The 27,134-nt window shown below is 40.2% G+C and overlaps 1 protein-coding gene across 1 annotated transcript in view; it reads right to left on the reverse strand.

Annotated features, from left to right (window-relative positions):
- Positions 1-865: 865 nt before the first annotated feature.
- Stx6 (syntaxin 6) overlaps positions 866-27,134 on the reverse strand; it is a 45,822-nt gene continuing 19,553 nt past the window's right edge. Inside the window, exons 4-8 of the mRNA XM_010630284.2 lie at positions 21,710-21,772; positions 18,149-18,274; positions 16,433-16,539; positions 11,793-11,887; positions 866-4,365 (exon numbers count right to left, since the gene is read on the reverse strand). Coding sequence (XP_010628586.1) covers positions 4,289-4,365; positions 11,793-11,887; positions 16,433-16,539; positions 18,149-18,274; positions 21,710-21,772 — 468 coding nt within the window. The 3' untranslated portion in view covers positions 866-4,288. The remainder of the gene's footprint in view (positions 4,366-11,792; positions 11,888-16,432; positions 16,540-18,148; positions 18,275-21,709; positions 21,773-27,134) is intronic.

Below are 27,134 nucleotides of genomic sequence, written 5' to 3' on the forward strand. Positions count from 1 at the left end.
AAGAAGAGGGAAACCAAGATCTTTTCTTTTTCCTCATCCTGCTCCCCCATCACCAAATCAGTAGAGACTGTGATGTATAAAGACCTCCCAGATACACCTAGATTGACAAAACCAGAGTTTAGTGATAATCTAAAAGGTTAAAAAAAATCACCAAGCCTTTTGTCACTGAGGTCAGCTCTAAGTGCCTTAACTTGTCTCAAATTATGTGGGCTCCAGATGACCCTGTCCAGAACGCAGCGCACTGACTCCCGTGCCCACTGGGGTGAGCTGTAATTGTTCCAAGAAGATATTGTGCTCAAGCACCCACATCCCTGAGTCTACCAGCAAGGTGACACCTACAGAGGTCCAATCTCTTTGAGCCCCCTGCCCCTTTCCGGGTCACCAAGCACTCACAGGAAGGTGTTCAGGGATGAAGGGTTGTTCTGCTGCACTCAAAACTCTCTTGCTTTTCTGGACTTAACACCAGAGAGCAGCTTCCCAGTAAGCATCACCAGGTTAACATGCGACAAGGCCCCCGTGTTTACACACAAAAGATCAGTGTGGCCTCGCATGGGAAAGACCTTTGTAAGTGTGAGTGTATTTTTTGAAGGTTGGAGCTTGAGTAACAGCAGGTGGTTAAACTTCCCCTACCTGGAAGCAAAGGTCCTTGGAGGAGCAAGTAGCTGTGTCCTGGTTGCCTACAAGGCCTCTCCTTATTGTCCTGAATTCCAGAACTGACCCTGGTGAAAGTGCAGACTGACAAGAGTGGGTAATAAATCTGGGAGACTTTTGATTTTACCTTTCTCCATTCTTGATGGGCAAAGGACATTCTTTTTTTTTTTTGATGCCGGGGATCGAACTCAGGACCTTGCACTTGCAAGGCAGGAGGCAGAACCACTGAGCTAAATCCCAGCCCAAAGAACATTCTTTTTAAACAAAAGAAAAATATATGCACTCTTGTAAACTTGGGAGGGCAGAAATGCCAGTGAGAGGAAGAGAGAGGGAAATGAGAGGTAGTGCGATTCGATATTTTAGAACATGCTTTCTGGGCAGTCTGGTCTTGTTTTGTTTACAGATTCATCCTATGGTACTAGATGAAGCCCAACAGTACAGTCTACAGAGTTGAAATGCAACTCACATTTATCATTCAATTCCATGATCTTCAAATGTTATGAATTCTTTAAAAAGGTAACAGGGAATAGATGTCCCTCTGGTCTCACTTTATAGCCAGGGAAATTACCGAAAGAAAAATCTTGGCTCCATCACCTTTACTCACAGAAGGTAAAACACTTAACAGAGACAGATTTTTGTTGGGTTAGACTAGATTTCTTTTCACAGCCCTTAATCGCACGAGGTGAGAAGGAGTGGAGGTTGCCAAGCTGTTGGCTACCAGACCCATCAGTCTGTCTAACTCTGGCTAACAGCAGAGAATAATGGGCAAGTTACCAAATTTACCCCCTCCAGCTCTGGCATGAATTCTAAAATTGTAGAAGAGCCGCATGTAACACCCCCCCCGCCACCACCCACACACGCTGTATCACACACTTCGATTCCATTTGCCACGCAGTCCAGAGCAGGCACAGAATTGTGATTTTTCACAGTCCTCACAAAGACCAAAAATTAGGACTAAGAACTGAAAGTATTTTGGTTTTCCGATTGGAATCACTCTCTGGCAAACTTTCTCAATAGTTCATTCCTATCTTATCCATCCCCAGATCAGTTAAGCAAAATGTTCTTCCAGTGAACATAAAGTGAGCTCTTTCTCTGTTACCCATCACATTCTGCCAGTTCTTTAAAATGATGAATAGGAAACTTGGTGCAGAAGACCCAGCTTCCAGCAGGAGGCACTTAAGCAGTGTGGGGATGAAGGGACCACTTAAGTTCCTTGGATCACTAAAGAAATATCTGTCCTTGAAAATAAATGCAGGTCCCCTGGCTTGTTCTCTCTGGCTGCCAGTTTGCAACCCCAACAGAGGACCTTCTGCAGGAACAGCCCAGCAAGGGCCCAGGAGGACCAGGCCAGAATAAATCAGCCAAAGGTAGGAACATGATGGCACACTACAGAGAACACCTGTATTTTAAGTTGATTTCATCTTTCTAAATGGTTCCCTATTCAGCTTATTTGTCAGGTCTACAGCAGTCAGTTTAGTAAATGCCTCATATCAGTGAGATCAGAATGATAATTCAAAACATATCAAAGAAAATGAAGGTCAGGGTCACAACACTTGATCCTTGAACTAATGGGAGTATCTTCATTAGTGACCAGGCTGTGCTCTCATCAGCCCTGACACACAATCTGATAAGAGCATGACAATAACATGGCTTTTAAATGGAGGACTCATAATTCTTTGAGATGCTAGCTGCTTCTTGTAAGGTGGAGTATGGATTATAGTACTTGGGGGGAAAAGCCGCGTTTATTTTTAGTGGAAGACTTCTACTATATTTTAATGCAAGGGATCATCTCTGGTCTAAATTTATAGAAGATTATTTGAACAGGTTTTAAAACTTTGTCTTAAAACATAAGTAATTCAGTATCCCTTTGAAGCCCTTTGTCATATTTTTTTCCTAATTTGAAAATAACTTGTTTAATATATCAAAAATTAGAGATGAATGTAAACATGGATGTCAACCCCTCTTTCCATTTTATAAATTTGCTTTTAGCTTTCATCAGCAGGCAAATTTCCTTACCTACAATGATCCTAAACAAGATAAAATATCCTTCTTTAAAAAATTGTTAGATATTTATTAAAAAGTGCAATTTAAAAGTTAGCCAGGCAAGCACACCATTGCAAATCATAAAAAGGGCAGGGGGGGGCCAAGAAAACAAAATCCCAAAACAAAACCACAAGAAATACAAACAAAACCAAAAAGTTGTTAAGAGACAGAAAAGTTAGTACGTTGAGGAATGCACAAAAAGACAAGAAAGTCAAAGCTTGAGCTCTATCCAGATGTTGCTATTCTTTCCAAGTGCAAACGGTGGTGAAGAGAGATTGAAAGCCTTCACCACCGAGTTCTGGCTCTGGATCCAACCACCACTTTATCAAATTATATATGAGGGAGGTTATAAAAAATATCCTATATATATGTGCACATTTGAGGCATGGCAAAAGTCATCAGAGACTTGAAGTTTTTAGTGTCTCAGCAGTCTCAGCTACTTAAGCTCAATTAAAGCATTTAACTTTAAATTTGGATTGGCTCAGTTATCTAAATGGGTGATAAAGTTGTCACCTTAAGGAAGAAAAGAATCAAGTTCTACAACCAAGTTGCCAGGATAAGTCCGGCCCAGGGGGCTGGTCTAGCCTTTTTGCATCATGAGGGTTTCCATGTAAATATAATAAATGTACTAACTTCTCCAAACCCATACCCCAGTGTATAGTGCGCCACAGGAATAAAGAAACGTCAAAGAGGACCCAGGGTCCCAGTTCATCCCAGCATGGTGCTGTGCTGTTTAACAACAAACTTAAAGGTCACTCTAAAACTGCAAGATGCATGTCTGGGGGAATCCCTCGGGCAGCAACATGGAGTCCTGAGCTCTGGCGACATCATCACCTCTTCCCTATGCTGTGCCAATCAATGCAGGTCCCTCTGCCCTTTTCAACTGTTCCTATCAAGCCACAAGCTGTTAGCATCCCTCAGCCCTAGGTGTTTCACTAGTTTCCATTAGTTATTCCTAACACACACACACACACACACACACACACACACACACACACACACACACATTGCACCTGGAAAAGCAATTTTATCTCAGAACTTATCCCTGAAAAATGAAACTCTGTATTTTCTGTCATAAACTGCTTCTAAACCTTTTGTCCTCATCAATAACCAGCTCTCAGGGACTATGAAATTCTACAGCAATGGGAAATGCAGCATACCCAGCAGCCACATTCTTAATGGGTTTCTTTCGATGGGACACCAGTGCCCATCTGGGCAGGGAAGGGTCTGAGCAGAAGAAAGAGCTGCCCTCGATGGAAGGATGAGCAATGGTGACACTGGTGGGCCTCCTCATTCTTCGGGATGACACAGTCCCTCCTCCGGGAACAAGGTCCAGCAAGGCAAAGCAGTAGCTGGCTGTCCTCAAACAGGACAGGTAGAGGGGCTTCTGTCATCTAGTCAGGAGTGTGGTCATCTTCTTCCTCTTCCTGTGGTCTTCCAGTGCTGGACGGAGGAGCTGTCTCAGATGTAGAGTCACACAGAGAAAAGTCTGCACGGGGCAGATTTCCTGGACAGGAATGTGAGTTGATGGAGTGTGCTGTTTCTCCTCCTCCCCTTGGTTCCTGGGCAGGAGGAACTGCAGTGGCAGCCGCCATCACAGCACTAGGAAGAGGATCAGCACAACCAACAGGACCACGAAGAGGATGGCTATGGCACACCACTGGCGCCGATCTGGAAGGAAGGATGTGAAGATTAGCCTTCTTGGGTATTCTACACTGCCCAAAACACAGGCATGGGATATGAGCACCTTTTAAACAGAAAAGGGTGCAAACAGGATCTGGAGCCTGCCTCCGTGCCTGGTACTCAAACACTGCTTTGCCATTTCCCTGAAAAGTGCTTCCCAGTAAGTGCAGGCTTTGAGTTCCCAGGTTTCATGGACCTTCGCTTTCTGTTGGTAGTTAGTGCATCCCTGGGAAAGCTGCTGGCACTGGAATTACTGATCAAAGCCCATATGCCTTTATCTCCCACCAAAGTCAAATCATTTAATTCAACATGATCTTGTTCTTTTCGCAGTGAACACTGCAAGTGGATAAAAAGAAGATGAAAGCAACTGCTGGTCATTTTAGGAAATGAACAGCTGAAAAAGCAAGCTCCAGTAAGAGCGCATGATTAATAATTTCACACTACATCTATTCAACTAAGAAGTAAGGTTCATTAACCACTAACTAACCACATTATAGTAATGTATAAGCACATCTATAAATGAAAGTACAATGTCTTTTCTCAAACTTTCTACCCTACCAACAACTTAGAAGAGCAGGAATAGGGCACAAAGTGACTGAAGTCCTTCTGAGTGTCCGGGAGCACGGAGGGCCCACAGGACAAAAGAGCCCACTCAAGCCAGGAATACCTGTGCTGGCCTGCAATCCTCCCTGTATTTCTAATGCTACAACTGCTACCTCACAGGGCTGTTGTGAGAATGAAACAACATAAACACAGCCACACACTTCAGTGCCCATGCTTGGGGTCCAAGGGACATTTCCCTACCTTGGGGAGAGGCAGAGAACAGTCTCTCCATAGGTTGAGTCCAATGTCTTCTACAGAGGGTCAGACTGATAAATACAGTGGACCCTTGATTTACGAACTTAGTTCATTCCCGAGGTCTGGTTGTAACTCAAGTTAGTCAATGAAGGCCCAAGCTCCTCTCCACAGCCTTCAAAGTCTCTCTCCTGTACATAGGCAGAGTTTAGTGTCCTTAGAGAGACACTGGCCCAGGATTTCTCAACTAAACCCACACTGGAAAAGAATACTGTAATAATACTTCCAGAACTCTTTAAGGGTTAAATCTGTATCTGAGACCATCTGAAAGCACAAGTGGCTGGCATTTAGGTCATAACTCAAGATTTTGGTTGTAAGTTAAAACTAAAATTCTGGTCATAACCCAAGTTGTTCCTATGTCAGGCTGGTCATTACTCGAGGGTCCACTGTAAAAGAATTTCACTAGCCTAGGAAAATGCAGTTCAACCATAAAGAATAAGAGTTCCATTTACACAGAAATGTAAAGGTTTATTAGAAAGCCAGCAGATTTTAATACAGTATAGCTTTGAGAATCACATTGTAAGAAGGATAAAACAGATTGCAAAACTTTCCACAAAGTAAAACATGTACTTAGAATTATGTTAAATATTGTGCATATAAAAATCTTAGAACTGGCCGAGATAACTGCCTCCAAATTAAAGCAAGTACCTACCACCTCCTTTCTGCTTTTGTGTGTGAGTGTGTGTGTGTATGTGTGTGTGGCACTGGGAATTAAACCCAGGGGCACTCTACTACTAAGCTACATCCCTGGCCCTTTTTATTTCTTATTTTAAGATAAGGTTTCATTAAGTTGCCCGGGCTGTCTTTGAACTTGCAATTCTCCTGCTCAGCCTGCCAAGTAGCTAGGATTAGGCATGCAACACCATACCCAGCTCACAAATACCTTCTTAAAAATGATCACCATCTCAGACGTGCCAGAAACTCACTTAGTAACTGTGCTTTGGACAAATATTTCAAGTCTATCCATTCCGTTTCTAAAGGTGGACTATTCCAAAGGGTGTGGAGAGACAGAGTTGGCTTATCACAGATATTTTTAACTTGCTTAACTCTCACTTCAGTGGTCCTAAAAACTTGTATATCTAGCATTCTTTCATCTCTTTAAAGACGCTGGACTTCCAGTTTCCAGTCTGACATGAAAAGAACTTCGAACTTATTACACTGTCCTAACAACTAAAACACCGAAAAATCAATTCTTAGATCCCTCAGAAAAGCGAAGTCCATGGTAGACTGCTGCTACTAATGATGGAGAAACTCACAGGAAAATGGAGAATCATAACTTAACCAAGACTAAACCCACCAACAACAACCTCCACCAAAACCAGGCATAGGTAGGAAAACTTGAAGTATAGTTGAGGAACACTGGAGGCTCAGTGCAGACATGGCTACCAGGGAGAGTATTATGGCTTGTGTCTAGATGTCCCCTGAAAGCCTCATGTGGTCATAGGTGGGGCTTTTTCAGAGGTAGCTCGATCTACTGTGAGGCTGGAATTGATTCTTAGTGCAATGCTAGGTTCAAGGGCACTAGAATTAAGGGCGGGAGTGCTACTTGCCCTAAGTAGTCTGGATAAGACAAGGGGGCAGAAAGATACTCTTTTTTTTTTAGAAAGATACTCTTAAGGAACTTGCTTGCTTGTTTTAGCTGCTTTCTGCATGTCATGAACTGGTTCTCCTCTGCAACGCCCCTCTGCCATGCCACCCTGCCTTGGAGCCAGCCAATTATGGACTAAAACCTCTCCAAGCTGAGCTAAATAAATCTTTCTTCTTTAACCTTGGGTGTCAGGTATTTTGTCTCAGCAATGAAAGGAAAGTAAGACAGTAAGTTAAAGGCGATCCACCACACTTCTATGAGTTTTACCTCCAGAGATTCAACTAGATGCTCTCAATGAATGTGGGGAAAAAATACTGTCTTGCTTCTGGAACTCAGAGGGGTAATAAACAATTCTGAAATAGGCTAGAGATTTTATCCCTAATAGTGCTCATCCTCTGGGAAAACTATTTTAAGAGAGCCTAACCTGCTGAGGTTTATCAGAGCCTAACATGGAAGATGGGAAAAAAAAATCAACTCCAGTACACTCTAACCATCTTGTTCCACCTTAATGACCTTGGGAGATTTTAAGACAGAACACAAAAGATACTATCCATAAAAGAGATACTTGATATTGGGATCTCATTAAAACTAGAAACTGGGCCAGGGATTTAGCTTAGTGGTTTCACCACCTGCCTTGCAAGCTCAAGGACCTGAGTTCAATCCCCTGTACCAAAAACAAACAAACAAACAAAAGACAAACTGAAAACTTCTGCTCTGGAAAAGACACTGTCAAGAGACTAAGACAAGGTAGAGACTGGGGTAAAATATTTGTGAAAGACAAATCTGATAAAATCCAAAATGTAAAAAGAACTTTTAAATTTTAACAATAAGAAAACAATCTGGTTCAAATTGAGGAAAAGATCTGAACAGATACCGTACCCAAAGGAGTTAATATAATGGCAAGTAGGCCTATGAAAAGATGTTCAATATCAGATGTCACTTAGGGAATTGGAAGTTCAGACAACAATGAGAAAACAGCAAGCCCCTATTCAAACGGCCAAAACTTCCAACACTGATGACACCAAATATAGGTAAGGAAGGTAAGCAACACAAACTCCTGGTTGAAATGCAAATTGGGGGTTTGGCTACTTTGGAAGAGTCTAGAAGACTAAACAGACTCTTACCATAACTACTAAGCAATCATGCTCCTTGTTATTTACTCAAATGAATTGTAAGCTTACCTCCACGCAAAGATCTGCACATGGATGTTTATAGCAGCTCTATTCCTAACTGCAAAAACTTGGAAATAACCAAGATGTCCTTGAGTAGGCAAATGGATAAATGCGATAGTGGCCTCCATCTACAGATTTGCTCTCCACAACTTCAGTTGCCTAAAGTCAACTGTGTTCTGAATATTAAATACAAAATTCCAGAAATCTTTCCCAATTTTTAATTTAATTTAATTTTATTTTTGGTTCTTTGAGTAGTTTAGGCTGGCTTTCAGCTTGCTGTGTGGCCCAGGCTGGTCTTGAACTCAATCAGTCTTCCTCCCTCAGTCTCCCAAGTGCCGGGATTACTGGAATGCGCCGCTACACCGGCTCAATCCTAAATTTTAAACTGTGCATTCTTCTGAGGAGAATGATGAAACTGCATTTTCTTCTACCTGTCCCATCTGAGGAAGTGAATCTTTTTGTCTAGCACATCTACACTGTATATGCTACTCCTCTTAGTCACCACGGCTCTTATTCACTTAATAGTTGTTTTGGTTTTCACATCAATGGCATTACAGTACATGTATTCAAGTAACCCTAATGCTGAGTCACAACTATCTAGTAATCCACTGGAGATCTTGAAACCCACAGATAAAGGGGAATGACTATAATCGGTGTTACATTCAGACAATGGATTATTCAGTGCTAAATAAATGAGCTGTCAGAGGCATGGAGAAAACCAACCTGAGAAAGCTCTATACTATATGATCCCCACTATATGCATGGTGGGAAAGGCAAACGTATGGAGATAGTAAGGATCTGTGGTTGCTGGGACAAGGAAGAAGGGTGAAAAGGGATAAAAATTAAAACCACAGTAGGGGGCCATAGATTTAGCTCAGTGGCACTGAGTCACTGAGTGCAAGGTACTGAGTTTGATCCCCAATACCAGGAAAAAAACTTTTTAAATAGAATTAAACAAACAAAACTATAGTAAGATACTACCTCACCCTGATGAGAATGACTATTATCAAAAAGACAAACAATAACAAACGTTGGGAATGTAAATTTGTATAGCCACTGTAAAAAACAGGAGGAGGTTCCTCAAAAAACTAAAAATAGAGCTACTATACAATCCAGAAACCCCACTCTGGATATACATTATACCCACAGGAAATGAAGTCAGCATGTTGAAAAGACATCTGTACTCCCACGAGTATTGAAGCACTGTTCACGACAGCCAGGACACGCAATCAACCTCAATGTCCACACAGTGAGTTTAAGGCCAACCTGAACTAAAAAGCAAGACCCTGTTTCAAAAAACCAAAAATAAAATAAAGTAAAATAAAAATAAAACTTAGGAAGGACTTCTGGAATTTCATATTTAATAGTCTCAGATCACAGTTGACTTTAGTCCTTAACTGACTCTGCAAGCTCAGGATCTGCCTCAAAGTCAGAGGAACAAAGAGAACTCCAGTAATAGCTTTTTTTTTTTTGGTACCGGGGATTGAACTCAGGTTCTTGCGCTTGCAAGGCAGGCCACCGAACCGCGGAGCTAAATCCCCTGCCCTATAGCGTTTTTTTTCTTTCTCAATATATTTTCCTCTCTTAAAGAAATAAAATAAACAGAATGTTGGAAAATGGGGGATCTCAGCATCACTCATAAGAATGCATTTTACAGGGTAGAAAAATGGTAAAATTAATGTCTCTCCTGGGTGATTCACAGCAGTGTAGTCTTTGCTGATTTCTCCCATGAAGCAGCCAGCCAGAGGGAGGGGAGGAAGGACTCTGCCCTTGAATAGCTGTGGTTGCACGTTCATTACTACTTAAGCAAACTCCAGTGTGTTTTCACATGCTTCCTTTATATATAGGTTTAACTGAAAATAGTGAATTTAACCAAAAGTTAAGAGTAGAGAACAAGGACAATTATAAATTGTTTGATTGAAAAACTGAAGCAGAGGCTGGCACCAAGAGGAGGCCTGTAAACAGTATTTCTTTTGGAAGCAAGTAAAGATAAAAATGAAAACACAGGTAACCTGTTCAAAATGAAGGGCCTTTCAGACTATTGGCTCTTTTTCTTGTACAAATATAACCAAAATTCTTACTTTGCTTCCCAAACTTTTCTTTTGGGAAAACATAGAATAAAGCATAAGCCAGCCTCAGTGCTTCTTACACACATGGAGGCACTTATTACAATGCAAGTACTTTATTCTAAATTATTCATACCCAGAAAGCTGGGAAACAAAGACACAGTGCATCTTTGTTCACTTGCTCTTCCCCAACAAAACCAGTGCTGAAGTAGCTACTTGACTTTGCAACTAATACATACAATGGTGAGAGGTCTGGTGTTTAAGCCGCTTATATAATACTTCATTACAACATTTTCTGTTTAAGTAGAAGGGTGGGGTGGAAGAGAATAGAGAGAACCAGAGAGAAGACTCTGTAAATCTTTCTGCAAGCCTCAGTGTGAGGACGAAGCTGGTCTCGCTTCCTATGCACGCACAGCTTCAGGCAAGGAAGTGCCTGTTAAGAGCATAAGGGTATTTGCCCATGGAGAAAAAGGAGGAAATAACTCCAGATATGAGCTTCCCTTTGCTTTGAATTTGATAAGTCCTTTGCCCCTTAGGACAATCTGTTGCCTCATGATATTTTTAAACATTTACTAAGTGCTAATATATGACAACACTGTTAAACACTTTTACATTATTATTTAATTTACTCCCACAATGACCTTGAAAGGTAGGAATTAGTCTGTTTTTGTCTTTTACAGAATTTTTAAAAATATTTACTAAATACTAATACATAGCAGACACTGTCATACACATTTACATTATTATATGATTTAATTTATACCTCCCTACAATCCAAAGAGGTAGAAATCTTTTTTTTTTCAGTGCTGGGGATGGGATCAAAGCTTAGGCCTTGTATGCACAAATGGGCTAGGGAAGGGCTCTATCACTTAGCCACACCTCTAGCCCTCAACCTCTTTTTCTAGGTAAGAAACTGAGTCCAAGAGAATTGTTATGTAACTTGGCCACGAGTCACACTGCTGAAAAGTAAACACCATATCGTACATGTCAGGGCTGGGGATTTAGCTCAGTGGTTCCACCACCTGCCTCACAAGGGCAAGGTCCCGAGTTCGATACCCAGTACACACACACAAACACACACACACCCAAAAAGTACAAGTAGGAGAAAACCAGCAGAAGAATGAGGTGTTAAGCAACAGGGAAGCCAAGAACACTTGAATACCTCCAGGAGTCTCAGTTCCTCCCTTCCACCAGGTAAGAGATAATGGATTTTCTTTTATTTAAATATATTATTTCTCATGCAATCAAGAGGTGGCTTGTAGTAATCAAAAAACACAAAACACATTTTGGAATACATCTAATTTGAAACCTGCTACTTTGTCATCCCCATCACATTTCACTGTGGCTTTAAATATTACAATTTAAACTAAATTTAAAAGGTCACCTTATTCTGAAATAGTAGACGTTTCTCTATCAATGAAAGAAGAACAGTTCAGGAGAAACACTAGCTGGCTTCTTAATTACTGCTGTAAGTAAATTCCCTATTTTGACAAGGAACTAGAAGAAAGGGGTGGGAGAAAAACCATTAAACACAGAGGGGGAACAAGGCTCTTTTCTCAAGTTATAGCCACATGTAGGAGTTAAGGACTCTACACATTCACCTTCCATTTTCTGATCCCAAAGTGTCTCAAACAGATGTCCCACAGGAAAGCGATCTGCAAGGTCACAACTGTGAGGAACCCTCACAGAGTTTCCATAATTGAGTGCAATCTCTCAAGATTTAAACATACATACCACTGGTCATGTGAGACACTTTCGCAAGTTTCTTCATCACATTGTCCAGACGAGACTGAGTACTCTCCAACTCATGAGAGAAATCATCCAGCATGCTAGAGAGGGAAACAGAAACAGAAGTCAGACAGTAAGCACAAGACCTGTGCAAAGCACTGGCCTGGCAATTCAATCAGTGTCTAGGCCTCCATTTTAGAAAACCTAAAACAGCAATACTGGGAGTCAGGACCCCAACTTATTATTTAAAATCCTTGGGACAAGACATGTTTTTAAGTTTGGAGTATTTTTAATAAGATAAGCTATATACACTTTATATTTGTCAATATCCTCAACAGGGCCTGGGACAGTCCTTTAATCAAACATATTTCTGCAGAGAAAACCACAACAAGTGATATTTAATCAGCTCAGGTGAGGTTTTCCTGTAACATGAGCTTGCTGCATATTTAAAAATTTGTATAAAAAAAGGGGGGGGAGGGGCCAGGGATTTAGCTCAGCGGTTCAGTGGCCTGCCTTGCAAGCGCAAGGACCCGAGTTCAATCTCTGGTACCAAAAAAATAAAAAAAATAAAAAAAAATAAAAATAAAAATTTGTAACTTGGAGAGCTTCCTAAATTTTTTTCTTTTCTTTTTTTGGGGGGTGGGGGGGTACTGGGTATCGGACTCCGGTCCTTGAGCTTGCAAGGCAGATGGTGGAACCACTGAGCTAAATCCCCCACCCTTCTTTTCTTTTCTCTTAAAGCAGAGAACTGAACCCAGGATTTTCACACCAAGCTATATCCCTATCCCTTTTTTATTTTGAGACAGGTGTTAAATTGCCCAGGCTGGCTTGAACTTGATAATTATCGGGGCTGGGGATTTAGCTCAGTGGTTCAGTGGCCTGCCTTGCAAGCGCAAGGACCCGAGGTCAATCTCTGGTACCAAAAAAATAAATAAATTAAAAAAAAATAAAAATAAAAATTTGTAACTTGGAGAGCTTCCTAAATTTTTTTCTTTTCTTTTTTTGGGGGGTGGGGGGGTACTGGGTATCGGACTCCGGTCCTTGAGCTTGCAAGGCAGATGGTGGAACCACTGAGCTAAATCCCCCACCCTTCTTTTCTTTTCTCTTAAAGCAGAGAACTGAACCCAGGATTTTCACACCAAGCTATATCCCTATCCCTTTTTTATTTTGAGACAGGTGTTAAATTGCCCAGGCTGGCTTGAACTTGTAGTCCTCCTGCCTCAACCTCCCAGAGTGCTGGGATTACAGGTGTGTGCCACCACCCAGCTGAGAGTTTCTAGAAATTGGACTCACAGGTGAGAGAGTGAGGACCTCCCTATACAATACTATAAACTCAGTGGCACAGCAGTGTGGTAGAAAGCAAGCTCTGTGAAGTCAGACAGCCAGGCTTTGGCCCTAGCAACCTTTCTACACCATGATAAGACACCCTACCACTCACTGTTTCCTCACCTGTAAAATGGGTATCCTACCAGCTCAACTGCCTTCACAGGGTGCTTCCGAAGGCCATGAAATATGCAAAAGCACTTCATGTCAATGTGAGTTAAGGAATGCAATTTGATCTGATCTGTTCTCCTTCAAAGCACTCTGTGCTTTATCATAATCAGAAAGAATGAGATCCCTGGTAGTGTGTGTGCACCTCCTCATCTGCTCACAGAGGGCCCCAGGAGACTTCTAGTACTTGCTGTCCAATGTGTGGTGGGGAAAAAACACTGAAATATCATACTCTTATTCCAGCAGTGTTTATTTCATAAATTACTGCACATTACAGACTTCTCAACTTTTGATTAATACATGATTGTTTTGAGGCTAAAATTAACACATCAATTAGTACTGTGGCTCTTACTACAAAGGCCTTATTAACTCTGACACTATCACTGGCAGCTAGAAACTATTGGTCTTGGTATGTGGTCCCAAAGGACACATGAGAGTACTGCACGATTTGTGGTGAACAGCTCCTCATTAAGCCAACTATTAAATAAAATCACATTGACAACTAAATAAGTAAGTCTTTGTGCCTTACCTGAGTTTGCAAATTAAAACATTTCAGTGCATCTGAGATCCTGGCAGCTTTCTGGCCCTGCAGCTGGCAAGCTTCCCCAGGCAGGGCCAAACACTGACAAACAAGAGCTACCTTTGTCTGCTGGGTATGGCTGTTCTTACTGCAGACAAAACAGGCACATCATTCAACCTTCAGCCAAGGATTCCCACTGACCAAGCTTCTAGCCCCATTCTAACTCAATGCCACCCAATACAAACAAAATGCAAGTCACACATGCCATTTTATATCTTCCAGTGGCCATTTTAAAAAAAATTAAAACAGGCAAAATTAATTTTAATACTCTACTTAGTCTAATACATACAAAATATTATCATTTCAACATGTAATCAATATTAAAAGTATCAATAAGCTGCCTTCCACTTTCTCACCTCAAAGCCCGGTGTGCACTTTGCTGTCAGGGCACATCTCTGAACTCAGACTGGCTACGGTCCACCTGCTCAACAGCTGCAGGTGGCCTGTGCTCTCATGCTGGACAGCACTGGGGCTAAGTCCCATACCCATGTATTTTCCTTTTAATTTACATTTTACCAGAGTTATATACACAACCACTTTAAAGAGACAAATGGCTGTCTGTATAAGCTTTTTTGAAAACTTGGTTGTTCTCTTTTGACTTTACTGACTCAGTGTTATCATAGCTTAGGATTTAGCCTTCTCTCCATTTGATTCCCACCACCTGATAACCACATGATGGTTTGATTAGATTAATATTCAGCATTTACACTTAACTACTGAATAAATGCTATTCACAGCTGTGTGGGGTTGTGACCACTGCTTCCTGGTGGCCTTCATGGATAGCAGGGGTTCAGCTTTCTCTGGCCTGTTGAGTCCATAACGGGTCATCTACCTGCTTCCTAAATCTAAAGTGTTATGACTGTTGTTTCTTATTTCATGCTGCATGACCCTATAGGTTTTATGCTTTGAAAAGAATTCCTTTGACATTTAGTGGATGTTAGAGGGGATGGAGATAAGGGGTGCATTCAACTGTCCATCTGTAACTGGAAGCCTGAGAGGCTTTCTCTATTATCATGCTGTCACACCAACAAAGTAGCCCAAACCATTAGTTTCCTTCCATTTCAACCAAAATTTTAGGGCCAGTAGCCACTGTAGCTAGAAATGAAAATCTTTGTGTCTAGATTCCTGCTGCTTCAGCATCCTACACCTACACTCCACTCTGGCACACATGTACATCACATACAGATGGGTCTTTCCAAAAACTATGATACCCTCCTCCCTAACATGACCTCCTCAGTCCCTCATCATGCTTAGAAGGAAAGTCTTGCCTCCTTATATGCTGACCTACCTCCCTATTTGGACTTTGCCATACCCCTGTCAATCCCCATCCTAAAGACACACATACTCCATTCACTTTTGCACCCAGATCTTCACAGGTGCTCTTTCTTCCTCCTGGTACACACTCCCTTGCCAGCTCCCTACACAAACACTGACTCTTGCCTCACTTGGCTGCCTTTACACATCCTGGAAGTTTCAGTTAAACCCTTCTTTCTCAGGGTACTTAGGCTAAGTCAAGGCCTTCCTGCTTTATTGTCATCATTTAATAACCTGCCTTCATTTATACAATGCTCATTTTACCACATTTTAGCAATGGCAAAGACAGTATCTATGCTGTTCACTCCTATCCCATAAGGTCTCCTTGAGTACCTAGTGTAGAACAGGAGCCCAGTAAGAATCTAGAGTGAATGAATGTACAGCAATGAACATAATACTATAACAGGAGAGTTTCTAAAATATCCTGGTGGATTGTCTTATTTTTTTTTTCTGGAAAATAATTTGTAAAATGGTAAAGATATCATGTGGTAGCATTTAAGAATGTTGTTTCTGGGCGGGGGATGTATCTCACTGGTACAGTGCCTGCCTGGCAAGCACGAGGCCCTGAGATCAATTCCTGGTACAAAAAATAAATAAATAAATAAAAATGTTTCTGCTACCATACTTTAATGCAAAAGACATTAATCTTAAGGAACTTAAAAAGTATGTTTCCTTATTTTTTTAAGAGGGAAGTTTTGCTGTTGTTGTTGTTGCTGCTGTTAACTGGAGTTCAATTTGTAAGTTTTTTCATAAAGTAGTAAGTTAAGATGACAAAAAAGTACTGTTCAGTATACCAGGAGTCCTGGAGACAGCTCCTAACACTACCTTTTGGATCTCCCTTCATCTAGTTCACCCTCTTCAGAACATATACAGGTTGCAGTCACATCTGTTTTATATTCCCATTCATAACTATGCTTCAAGTATCAGAGAAATTTGGGTCTGTTTTTGAGGTGTTTAAAAATAATAACCTCACAGGGGCCAAGGATTTAACTCAGTGACATCTCACCTGCCTCACAAGCACAAAGTCCAGAGTTTCATCCCCGGTACAAAAAAATAAAAAATGAAAATAACCTTACTTAAGCCCTGTCACAATTTTATCCAATAGATTTGCTTCATTTGGAGGCTAGTCTGTGCAACCGAATAAAAGTGCAGCTACAAATAAAATAGCTTTTGGTTTTACCAGCCATGTTAACTTCCAGGCCTTTTAGGGGTGGTTTTCCCTCCAATTTCACTGCAGCAAAAGGGGCGTCTCAATACTCACACTGCCTGTTCCTCTAGCTCCCCTCCGATGCGCTGGGACATGTTCTTCAGCACCCCAATGCTGCCAGAGACCAGCTCCAACTGCTCATCCTGCTGTTCCACAATCAACTGGTGCCAGAGAAATGGGAAATAAGCAATTAAAATCCATCTTACCTGGTTCCAAGCCCAGCACTGTAGCAGCTGCTAGTTTCTTTGCCAGCTTGGGACAATTCACATTCAGAAGCAAAGCCCAGAAATCAAAGGACCAGACCGTCGCCTCTGAGTACACGCTGCTCAAAAGGCTGGATTGTCAAACTACTGATATCTCCTGCTGATCCAAGTTGTGAACAGTCAGTGGGGCTTGAAATCACCAAGAGAGATTTACTCTGGTTGGCTGAGGGCCAATAAGGGGTCAGATAATAGCCAAAAGCACACATGTAGAAGACCACTGAATCAAGGGGCTATCTGGGAAGAAGCCCACTGCTAAGATCAAGGTCTCAATCCGCAACACACTGCCGCAGCTTAAATGCAAGAGAGCCTGGCAAATCTCTGATGTGAGAAAACTGTGCACACTGAGTCTTTTTCTTCCACCTAAAGGACAATCTGGAGGAGGGCCTGTGGCAATAGGTTACCTCAAGGACAACTACTGACTGGCAAACAAATATTGCCTTTTAATTGTGTTCCATCCCACCTACTTTCTATAAAAGAATTGGTTTTGTTAACAGCAATATGAGTAAACAACTGGTTATAAGCAGACATGCTAAGGGACCAGAACACATAACTTCCACAAATATTTACAAAACAATATTTAAAAACAGTCCTAATGGGCAGATGATCCTCAAATCCACACATATATTATCATTAGCTTCCTGCTACATATCAAAAGCAACAACACAGACATAACCAAGTTCACTTTCCTTCTACCTGTCAAACCTCCATCAAACAACTGTTTTTATGTGTAATGGAAAAAAAACTAACAATATGCATGAAAAAAGGGACTCTACCTTTCTCAAAGTGTCTTTGTTGAACAAAAAATCTAATATACAGATTAAAATGTAAGGTTTTGTTTTCTTTTCAAAAATCCTAGGCCTTGTCTGTTTGGATGTCTGTTTTGCTGTTTTTCCTGAGACGTAAGCAATCATGTTTCTCTCCAACATTCTGCTATAAAGTTTTTTTTGTTTTGTTTTTTGGTTTTTTTTTGGTACTAGGGATCGAACTTGTGTCCTTGCGCTTGCAAGGCAAGCAGCGGCACCACCGAGCTAAATCCCTGGCCCTTGTTTGATGTTTTTTGAGGAGCTGGCCCTCAAACCTAGGGTCTCACACGTGCTAAACTCTACCACTGAGCTATCTCCTCAGTCTTCTTTCTAAAATTTGGATACAGGTCTCACTAAGTTGTCCTTATGTCTGTCTCCCAAGTAACAAGGTTTAAAGGTGTGTACCATCATGCTCAGCGGTACTCTCCAGGTTTAAAACTCTTATATATAGCTGGGGATTTAGCTCAGTGGTTCTGCTACCTGCCTCGCAAATGTAAGGTCCCGAGTTCAATCCCCGATACACCCCCACCCAAAAAATCTTATATATAAATATACAATCATTACCCATTTGAAACAGTCAATCATAAGACAAGCTCTACTTTAACCTGCTTACCATTAGGCAACAAACGCTCTGACCGGCAGAAAGAACCAGGGCAGGGGTCCCACATCCACCTCCCATTCTTGGCTGGCTGTATTCTGGGTACCTGCTGTTGTGCCTGCTGCTCCTCAATGAAATGGGAATTGGCTAACTGCAGCTCTCGATCAAGGCGTCCATACTGATCTGTTGTTCCAGTGCTCCAGTTTTGGCTGCCACTGTCACCAAGCAGTGCCTGCATGAGTGAAGACGAAAAGAGTCAAGAGAAATAAGCAGGTACTGTCTCTGAATAAGTGACATATCAGGGTGACAGGAAAAGGCCAGACTTTCACATGTGGTACAATGTAAGGAATGCCAGGATAGGCCCTCTCTGTCTTCACCTTTCTATGAGACTCACACATGAGCTTTGTCCCCTGAAAATGCAAATAAATGTCTATGTTAAATCAATACATGTCCATCTTTATAAGGTGTCATAATGTAATGATAGTTTCTTAGAATAGCCCTTCCTAGCAACCAGGATCCAAAGGTCTAGTTAGACTGGTTCCACAGATTTGGAATCTATTATTTGTTTGTTTTTTTGAGACAGGGTCTCACTATGTAGTTGAAACTGACCTGGAACTCACTAGCCCAGGCTGGTCTCAAACTCAGCGATCCTCCTGCCTCGGCCTCCCAAGTGCTGCGATTACAGGCATGCGCCACCACACCTGGCCGAAATCTATTATTAAAGGATAACCCAGGGAAGTTTTGGGCTTTACGGGGGACTGGGGTGACCTCCGCAGAATGACAAGGTATGCTTCATACATAGAAAGCACAGAACCATCTGTTTGTTGGATTTAATGCCTATATAAAACTCAATGCCCTTGAACAGAAATGTAAGCTATGAATACCTGGGGGTTGCTTCCCAGGCAGGTATGAACACAAGGAAACCTGGCCCTGACAATCTGGGCATGTGCTGGCCCCAACAGGAGTCTCCAACAGGCCAGGTCAGGTGTCTCAAGCATTAATTCAAAGATGTATGTAGCCAGAAATGGAGTTTTGGAAGGTCTTCCTTACAGCCAAAGCAGGAATCTGAGTGCTCCATGGTGGTGGCTGGTTTGGACCAGGCTCCCACCTTATGACAGGTTAAACAGCTGTCAGACCAGCCCTGCATCAGGACTCACAGGAGCTACAACTAAGGTACTTGGGTACTTGTTCCTTTACTTGTACTAGGTCTTAAAAAAAAAAATCTCTGACATTATTAAAAGACTGACCATTCAATGGGTCCTGTCTGAAAACCCCTCCAACAGCCTCACATCCCTCCTCCACACCCACACGGCTTCCTCTTGACTTTCTGAGACAGATTCTGTCTAAAAGCCAGGCTTCTCAGATTATCAGAAGAGCTCCTAAGATGCTCCGTTACGAAAAGCATTTTTCAGAACATCTTTGAGAGGCCCAGGGCACCACTCAAGAGGACAGATGTGACTGTCTCTGGGGTGAAGCAGACTCAAGGCCTTTTGTGGTGGTTCTGTCCTGACCTGGTCTTAGGATTATCAAGACTGAAAAGATCTTGCTCATTGTGATCTGGCATTCTAGAAACCTCCACAGAGGACACTTGGAGCTTGTGATAATTTTTTCAGGGTCGTAAAAAAGGGTATGGTGTACTATTAGGCTGTGGACAGAGAACTGGGGCTCTATCAGTCTCCACAGTGAAGGCTATTTTTTCTACAACACCCATGATCTACATACACTACTTAGCATAGAGTAAATGTTGTTAAAAGTCATTTAGATATTATAAGTTAGACAGACAGACAGTTAGATGGACAAATTCTACCACCTTCCAGTTGGTTACCAAGCCTTTAACAAATGGCTTTTAGGGAACACTTTTGAAATCATAGCACCTGGTCAGCCTGCTAAACACTGCTGTCAACAGCTATGATGCTGTTTGCTTTAAATCACTTAATTCTAACCACATTCTGTTCAGATTCCAGAAAAGTTCCAATGATTCATTCAATAGCTTCTTAGCTTGAGAAATATCTCAATTAGTTTTTACTAACTTCAACTCAGTAGTTCATAGTATAAATCTTTATACCTATGGATGTTTACTGAACTACTTAATTTTGAAAATGAGTCTTCCAATATTTGAAGAAGTAGTCTACAAATGTCACCCAACTTTTCCATTTTCTTCTCCCTACATTTCATTTTTCAAATGTTTTGTTCTATTTTGTTCTTCATATCAAACTCCCTTGCTTTTGCTTTTTTTTCGTAACACTACAGCTAGGTCATTTCATCTGGCTCTAACTCTAAGAAGCTAGGGAATGGCCACAGCTGACTAGTTTTGCACTTGAGCATATATGAATTTCACTGACAATAACTGAAATAGTTGTGACAATGTAGTGGATAATGCCTGTCCTGTTACTCTTAATGTGAATGTTTTATTCTCTAGATAGTGTACATGACATAGCATGAGTAAAGTGAGTCTATGCACTGAATTCCCAAGTACAGCTTGAAATCTTATTTTAGGGCATGAGTGAAATGACATAGAGCCTCAAATTTAAGAAATGGTTCTCCAGGTGCTCAAGTGAGCAGAGTCAGCCTTAGTGCTAGGTACATAGTACTATGCTGCTCCAGCTTCTCCAGCACTTTCTCTGCTCCCCCACCCCACCCCAAGGGTCATCTTCCAGTGTTTGGCGCCCTCTCCATCTTTTTTCCCAACAGAACATATTCCTGAGGGTCAGACTGATGAACACAAAGAGCCGTCTCTGTTGACACACTTGCCAAGTCGCCCCAGCAAAAGTTTAACAAATTATCAGCATAAATACAACAGCAAAGTTCACATTAGCATGTCAAGCGCAAACTTTTACCTCTCAATAAAAAGCTGTTTGTATCACTAAAAACTGTTACTCAATTTTGTATTTGTTATTTTTTCTAAACTAAAACCTCAACTTTCCTAAGAAGGCAAAGGAAAAAATATGATAAGAAATAAATGGAAACAAAGGCTTTGCAAAGCGGGATGGGGGGTGAGGGGCTTTGAAGGGATGGCAGGGGAAGGGGGAATAATAAGAACCAAGATACATCATGTAAAGGTACAGGCTCCCAATGATGAATGTAAATGTACTGTATACCTAAAATGTACCAATAAAAGAATTTAAGAGGAAATAAATAAATATATAAATGAAACTTCGTATTCAGGTGTAATTGCAGTGTTGGCACTTGGCAATAAACAAGTGGGTTTTGGGCTACAGTTTGGGCACTCAGTCTCTAAATGGTTTGCCATCACTGACCTAGTGGGAGGTTTTCTGGTCACTGGGGACATGCCTCTAAGGGGACACTGGGACCCCAATCCCGTCGTCTTCCTTTATCGTTCACATCCACAGTCATGAGATGAATAGTCTTGCCATTGTGCTGCTGCCATGCTGTCTTGTCACAGGTCCAAAAGCAATGGGGACAACCAATCATGGAGTGCAACTTCTAAAACTGTGAACCAAAATAACTTTTTTCTCTTTATATGCTAATTATCTCATGTATTTGTTACAGTAACAAAATGCAGATTAACACACTAGACTTTCACAAAATCAGCCCGTGCCACTCCAGGTTCAGCATGCACAGGTCTTGTTTTTGATCATATGATACCTGGTTGACCAGCATCTTAAATATCCCAGCATGCATTTCCTTTGGCTGATTATTTTCTCACCTGTCTATTTTTCCTTTCCGCTAATGCCTGCACAGATGAAGTTGACATCTGATCCTTCATGTCCTAATGAAACATACAAAAAACCAGAAAACAAATCAAAAACACTTTAAAAGACAATCATGATTAATATTTCAAATTTAGCAAAATTAATATTATTTTTTAAATGAAAAGATATTACTTGGCTTTTATTTCAGTCTTAAAAATAAAGGAAATAAAAAATAAAGACCTTTCCTGAAAAATAGGTAATCTAAATTTAAACAGAAAGAAAGAAGGAAACATTGAAGAGCTCTAGGTCCAGAAAAATAATGATAACTTCCTCAAAGTCACACAGCCAGTAAATGGCATCCATTTGGTAGAAATGCAAAAGCCTGTGCTCATGGGCTAGCATGCTCTTCAAAACACACATTAAAAACAAGCCAGACATGGTGGCGCACGCCTGTAATCCCAGCACTCGGGAGGTAGAGGCAGGAGGATTGCTATGAGTTCAGGACCAGCCTGGGCTACATAGTGAGTTCCAGGTCAGTCTCAACTATGTAGTGTCTCACCCACATAAAAGACCATGTACTTTATTTAGTACATCCCCCTATTTCATTTTGAAGTTGCATTCAAGCATCATAGACTATTTAATTGAGTGAATTTCCAGTGTGGTTATCAAGAACAATGTTATTGTGAAAAGAAAAGTGAATGGACCTATTACTTAATCTCAAGCAAAATATTTTATTGAATACAAGCCATTTTGTTTATCACATTTACCACAATCCAACACATTGTAAAATGATGCAAAATAAATATGTGATGACTAAAAACAATTATTTTTTTCTTAGGCAGAAAAAAAGTCTGTCAAGATACTTTATAATTTTTATTGGCATATAGACTTTTTTTTTTTTTTTTGGTACTGGAGATTGAACTCAGGCCCTTGTGCTTCCAAGGCAGCGGAACCACTGAGCTAAATCCCCGGCCCAGAATATAGACTTTTTATTGATGCAAATGTTAAGGAATTTGATTTTTAGAAACGCCCTCCAAGACCCATTACAAGGGGATAGTAGATCAGACAATGCCAAGTTTTTTTTTTTAATTCTCACTGTGGTCTAAATAATAAATAATTTCAAAATACTCATTCATTCAGCAAATACTGATGTCTAATATATGCCAAGCATGAAGCACTAAGTGATACAAATTAAGACCCTCTTACAGCTCACATGATTTATCTGAGTTAGATACTTGAGATATTGTTAAAAATACAGTTCTTTGGGCCCAATCCAGACCTACTAAATCAGAATCCTTAGGCAGCATTTTAACAAGTCTCTCCGGTGAGTCTTAAAGACTGAAACTTGAGAACCTCAGGTCTATACAAATTCTAAAAGCTTCAAAGAGACAACAATGGTTTTATCAGTACCTCCTGGTCTGCAGAATTCCCTTTCTAGTAAATTAAGAGTTTAAGAAAACATTCTTATATTCAAACAATCCCATTAAAACATTTGAAGTGTTTACTAGGGGAATAATATATGCTTTTTAAAATGTACAGTACTCTGTTCACTTTAGTGTTTTTTTAAAAAAACAAAAGAACATATTACCTGCATGATAAAAATATCAATATGTATATGGAAAAGTGACAACTCAGCTTTCAAGCATCATATATGGAATGTGATTCTGAGTGTCAGAAGTTACAATGGTGTGGGTGAAGGTAATGACTGCAACATAGCACAAAGAAGCTTCTGGGGGTGTGGGTAATGTTCCTGGGTACTGCTTGGTTGGGTGTGTCCAGCTGATTAATGCAAGAAGCTGTGTAATTCCAATATGTGAATTTTTCTGTACTGTTATACTTCAAAAGAAAAAGGTTAAAAAAAATACTACCAAACCATGACTGTAAATCCACATAATGTAGTATGATATGGTAGACACTACCCTCATGCAAAGAAGCACCAACCCATAAGGGATGTTTTCCCCAATTAGACTAAGAAAGATGAAAAAGATTGAAAATATTTAGTGTTGGTTATTAAGAAATACAGAATCTGTTATTAGAAATAAAATCTTATGTGCAGGGCCTGGGAAAGAGGACAGGGGAGAAGGGAGAAGGGAAAGGGGAGACGGGGGAGAGGAGAGGAAGGAAGGCAGTCTTTATGTAGATACAGTATTTTGGAAATATTTAGTAATGTTTAACACGTGTATTCTCATTGAATTCTTTATTATGTAACTAGGTTATGTTCATATAGTTACTGACATGGATTGCAAATGCTAAAAATTAACAATAATTAAAATATCTACTGGTAGGTCAGTAATTAAAATAGTTTAGAAAAGAGGTTAAGAGCATGATCTTTTGTGTCAGAGTTGGGTTCAAGACTCAGTAATAGGTCAAGCATGGTAGCACACACTTGAAATCTCAGGACTCTGGGAGGCTATCGCAGAAGGACCACAAATTTGAGCCCAAGCTGGGAAACACGGGGACTTAGCAAGAGTCTGACTCAAAATAAAAAATAACAAGGGGTAAAAATAAAGGGATATAGCTCAATGCACAGCTCCCTATAATCAAAAAATAGTAATACTTTTTAATAATTGTCTTGTTAGAGGCAAATTAACCAATTTCTCTGTACAGTATTTTGGATAGTATCTTACAGGGTCAGTGTAGGATTAAAAGAGATAATATATGAAGCGTGACTAAGAGTGGCCTATAATACAATAATCGATACTAAGTAAACATATTATCATCACCTAAAAGTATTCAATCATGAAAAAGGATCCCCGATCATCAAGGTCTGCTACTGCTCAATACAGTAACTATTAGCCAACTGTAGTTATAGAGTGCTAGAAATGGGGTCAGTATAACCGAGGAAATTAATTAACTGAAACTTAAATTGAATTTGTGAATCTATTCTTTTATAAACTCTACATACAGAGTAAGTGCTTCGAAATTTCACATCTGAATTGAAATGTGCTTAAGTGTAAAATATATGCCAGATTTAGCAGTCTTGGTACAAAAAGTTATAATATAACAAAAAACCTTTCATCAATATTTCTTTGATTACATGTTTAAATGATAATCTTTCCAATATATGAGGATAAGTAAATTTTGTTCACTTGTTCCTTTTTTTGTTTGTTTGTTTGTTTTTTTGAGACAGGGTTTCACTATGTAGTTGAGAATGACCTGGAACTCACTATGTAGCCCAGGCTGGTCTCAAACTCACAGAGATCCTCCTGCCTCAGCCTCCTGAGTGCAGGGATTACAGGCGCGCACCACCATGCCCGGCCCTTTTTACTTTTTAATGTGACTATTAGAAATAACCTGGGCTGGGGATTTAGCTCAGTGGTTCTACCACCCACTTTTCAAGTGCAAGGTCTCGAGTTCAATCCCCAGTCCAAAAAAAAAAAGGAAATAACCTGGCAAGTACAAGGACCTGAGTACAATCCCCAGTGACCCCCCCCCATAAAGAAAATGCTTATGGCTGAATAAGCAATCACAACTGAGTAAAAACATAACCACAGAGGAAAATGACTAAGAGGAAATACAAAGCTATTCTGTTTTATTTTGAATTTGTTTCTTTTTCTATTCTGGCCCCTTGTAAAATTCTTGTAATTTTCTTTAGTGAACATATATTGCTTTAATGAAGTACATATTTTTTAAAATTCTAGTTTTTAGTTTTCTGTTCAATAAAAATATTCGGGGTGCATTCCCTAAGGCAGTAAATTCTGTACTAGCTGTGTGGTAGGCATCCTGCACATGAATCTAGGTAAAGAGCTCTGGCTTTCACTTCTAAAATAGCATTTTGTCTATATAGGTTAAAGTCACCAGATATCATACAACAGATCACCTTCATGTTGGGATGTGAAATTTTAAGCTGTGTTACTAAACAGTTTTCAACATTTTGTAACAATCTATCATGCCAAAAATGTAATTACTCATCTTCTTCCTAACACATGAAGTTTAGAACTAGCAGTCAAGAAGCAGTTAGTCCCAATAAAATATGGTTCATCTGCCAAAAAAAACAACAAATGTCCTGGTTATTTATGTTCCTATTTCCATTTCACGCTATCTTCCAAGCTGAATGGAGACATAAATCTCTGGGCTTCCTGCTTACAGGCCTCACATCCCAGCATCATCTGTGCATACACTGGGTATCTTACCCTTTTGGATTAAGCAAAGCCATTCCTGTCATGACTCATAAATGACTGTAAACAATTCTTGGGTTGGAACAGGTTGGTTTTTTTGTGGGGGGATATTAGCTCTGATTCCTTTTATAAGTTAAAATACAGTTAGAGAATATTAGTGAGGATGGTATCACTGATAAAACTGTGATCTGGAGAGGCTGACTGACTTGTGATTAAAATTTATTATGGTAACAGCTTGGCCTAGAACTTATATTGCTCGACCCTTTATTCATTCTTTTGCCAAACCATAAAAATTTCATATGTGAAATCTCTTGATGTATGTGACTCCACAAATGTAAAAATGATTACCTCCAAAAATATGAATGCTATTTTCATAAAAACTAGACCATTTTGCTTCCTTTATTAATTTCTTTTGTGTGCTGGGGACTAAATCCAATACACATGCTCGGGAAGTGCTCTACCACTGAGCTACATCCCCCAGGCTGAAGATTTTGCTTTCTTCAGTAACAACTACCAGTAAAGTATAATAAAACTTCAAAGTTTAAGAGATGCTTGAAAAACGTACACAATAAGATTCTTCATACAAATCTGCTCAGTTGAATGCAGTAAGGCAACTCAATGGAATGAGGTTTCAAAAAAAACTTTTTAAACTGAACATGGTGACACATGCCTGTAATCTCAGCACTTGGGAGGCTGAGGCAGGAGGATCACTTAGAGTTTGAGGCCAGCCTGGGCTACATAGTGAGTTCAATACCAGCCTGAACTACACAGTAATACCTTGTCTCAAAAAACAAAAAATAAAATAAACTTTTAATCAAGCTAGTATCATTGTTAGTTCCTTTTTTCTACAGGACTTACAGTTAGAATTTATTAAAATCAAGCCGGGCGTGGTAGCTCACACCTGTAATCCCAGCACTTGGGAGGCTAAGGCAGGAAGATCGCTGTGAGTTCGAGATCAGCCTGGGCTACATAGTAAGTTCCAGGTCAGACTCAACTACACAGAGAAACCCTGTCTCAAAAAACCAAAAAAGTAAAACTAATAATAATTCATTGAAATCAAATCAGCAAAGCTCAACTAGGTAGTATTACTCCATTACTGGCAAATACTTAACAGCTTCCACAAACAGGGTTGCAAATTAAAACAAGAATGAATAAAAACCCTAATCAGTTGGATCACATAACTGGATATGGTTTAGATCTTAACTCTAGAAGGACAGTAACATTTTGAAGTAATTATGTGATTTGATCTAGAGTACTGCTAAGCTTTCCAAATATTACTAAATGAAGAGAAAGGCTTTTTTTTTTTTTTTTTTTTTTTTTT

This window comes from Fukomys damarensis, unplaced genomic scaffold (assembly GCF_012274545.1).
Source record: "Fukomys damarensis isolate Sample0158 unplaced genomic scaffold, DMR_v1.0_HiC HiC_scaffold_11, whole genome shotgun sequence".
NCBI classification, from domain to species: Eukaryota; Metazoa; Chordata; class Mammalia; order Rodentia; family Bathyergidae; genus Fukomys; species Fukomys damarensis.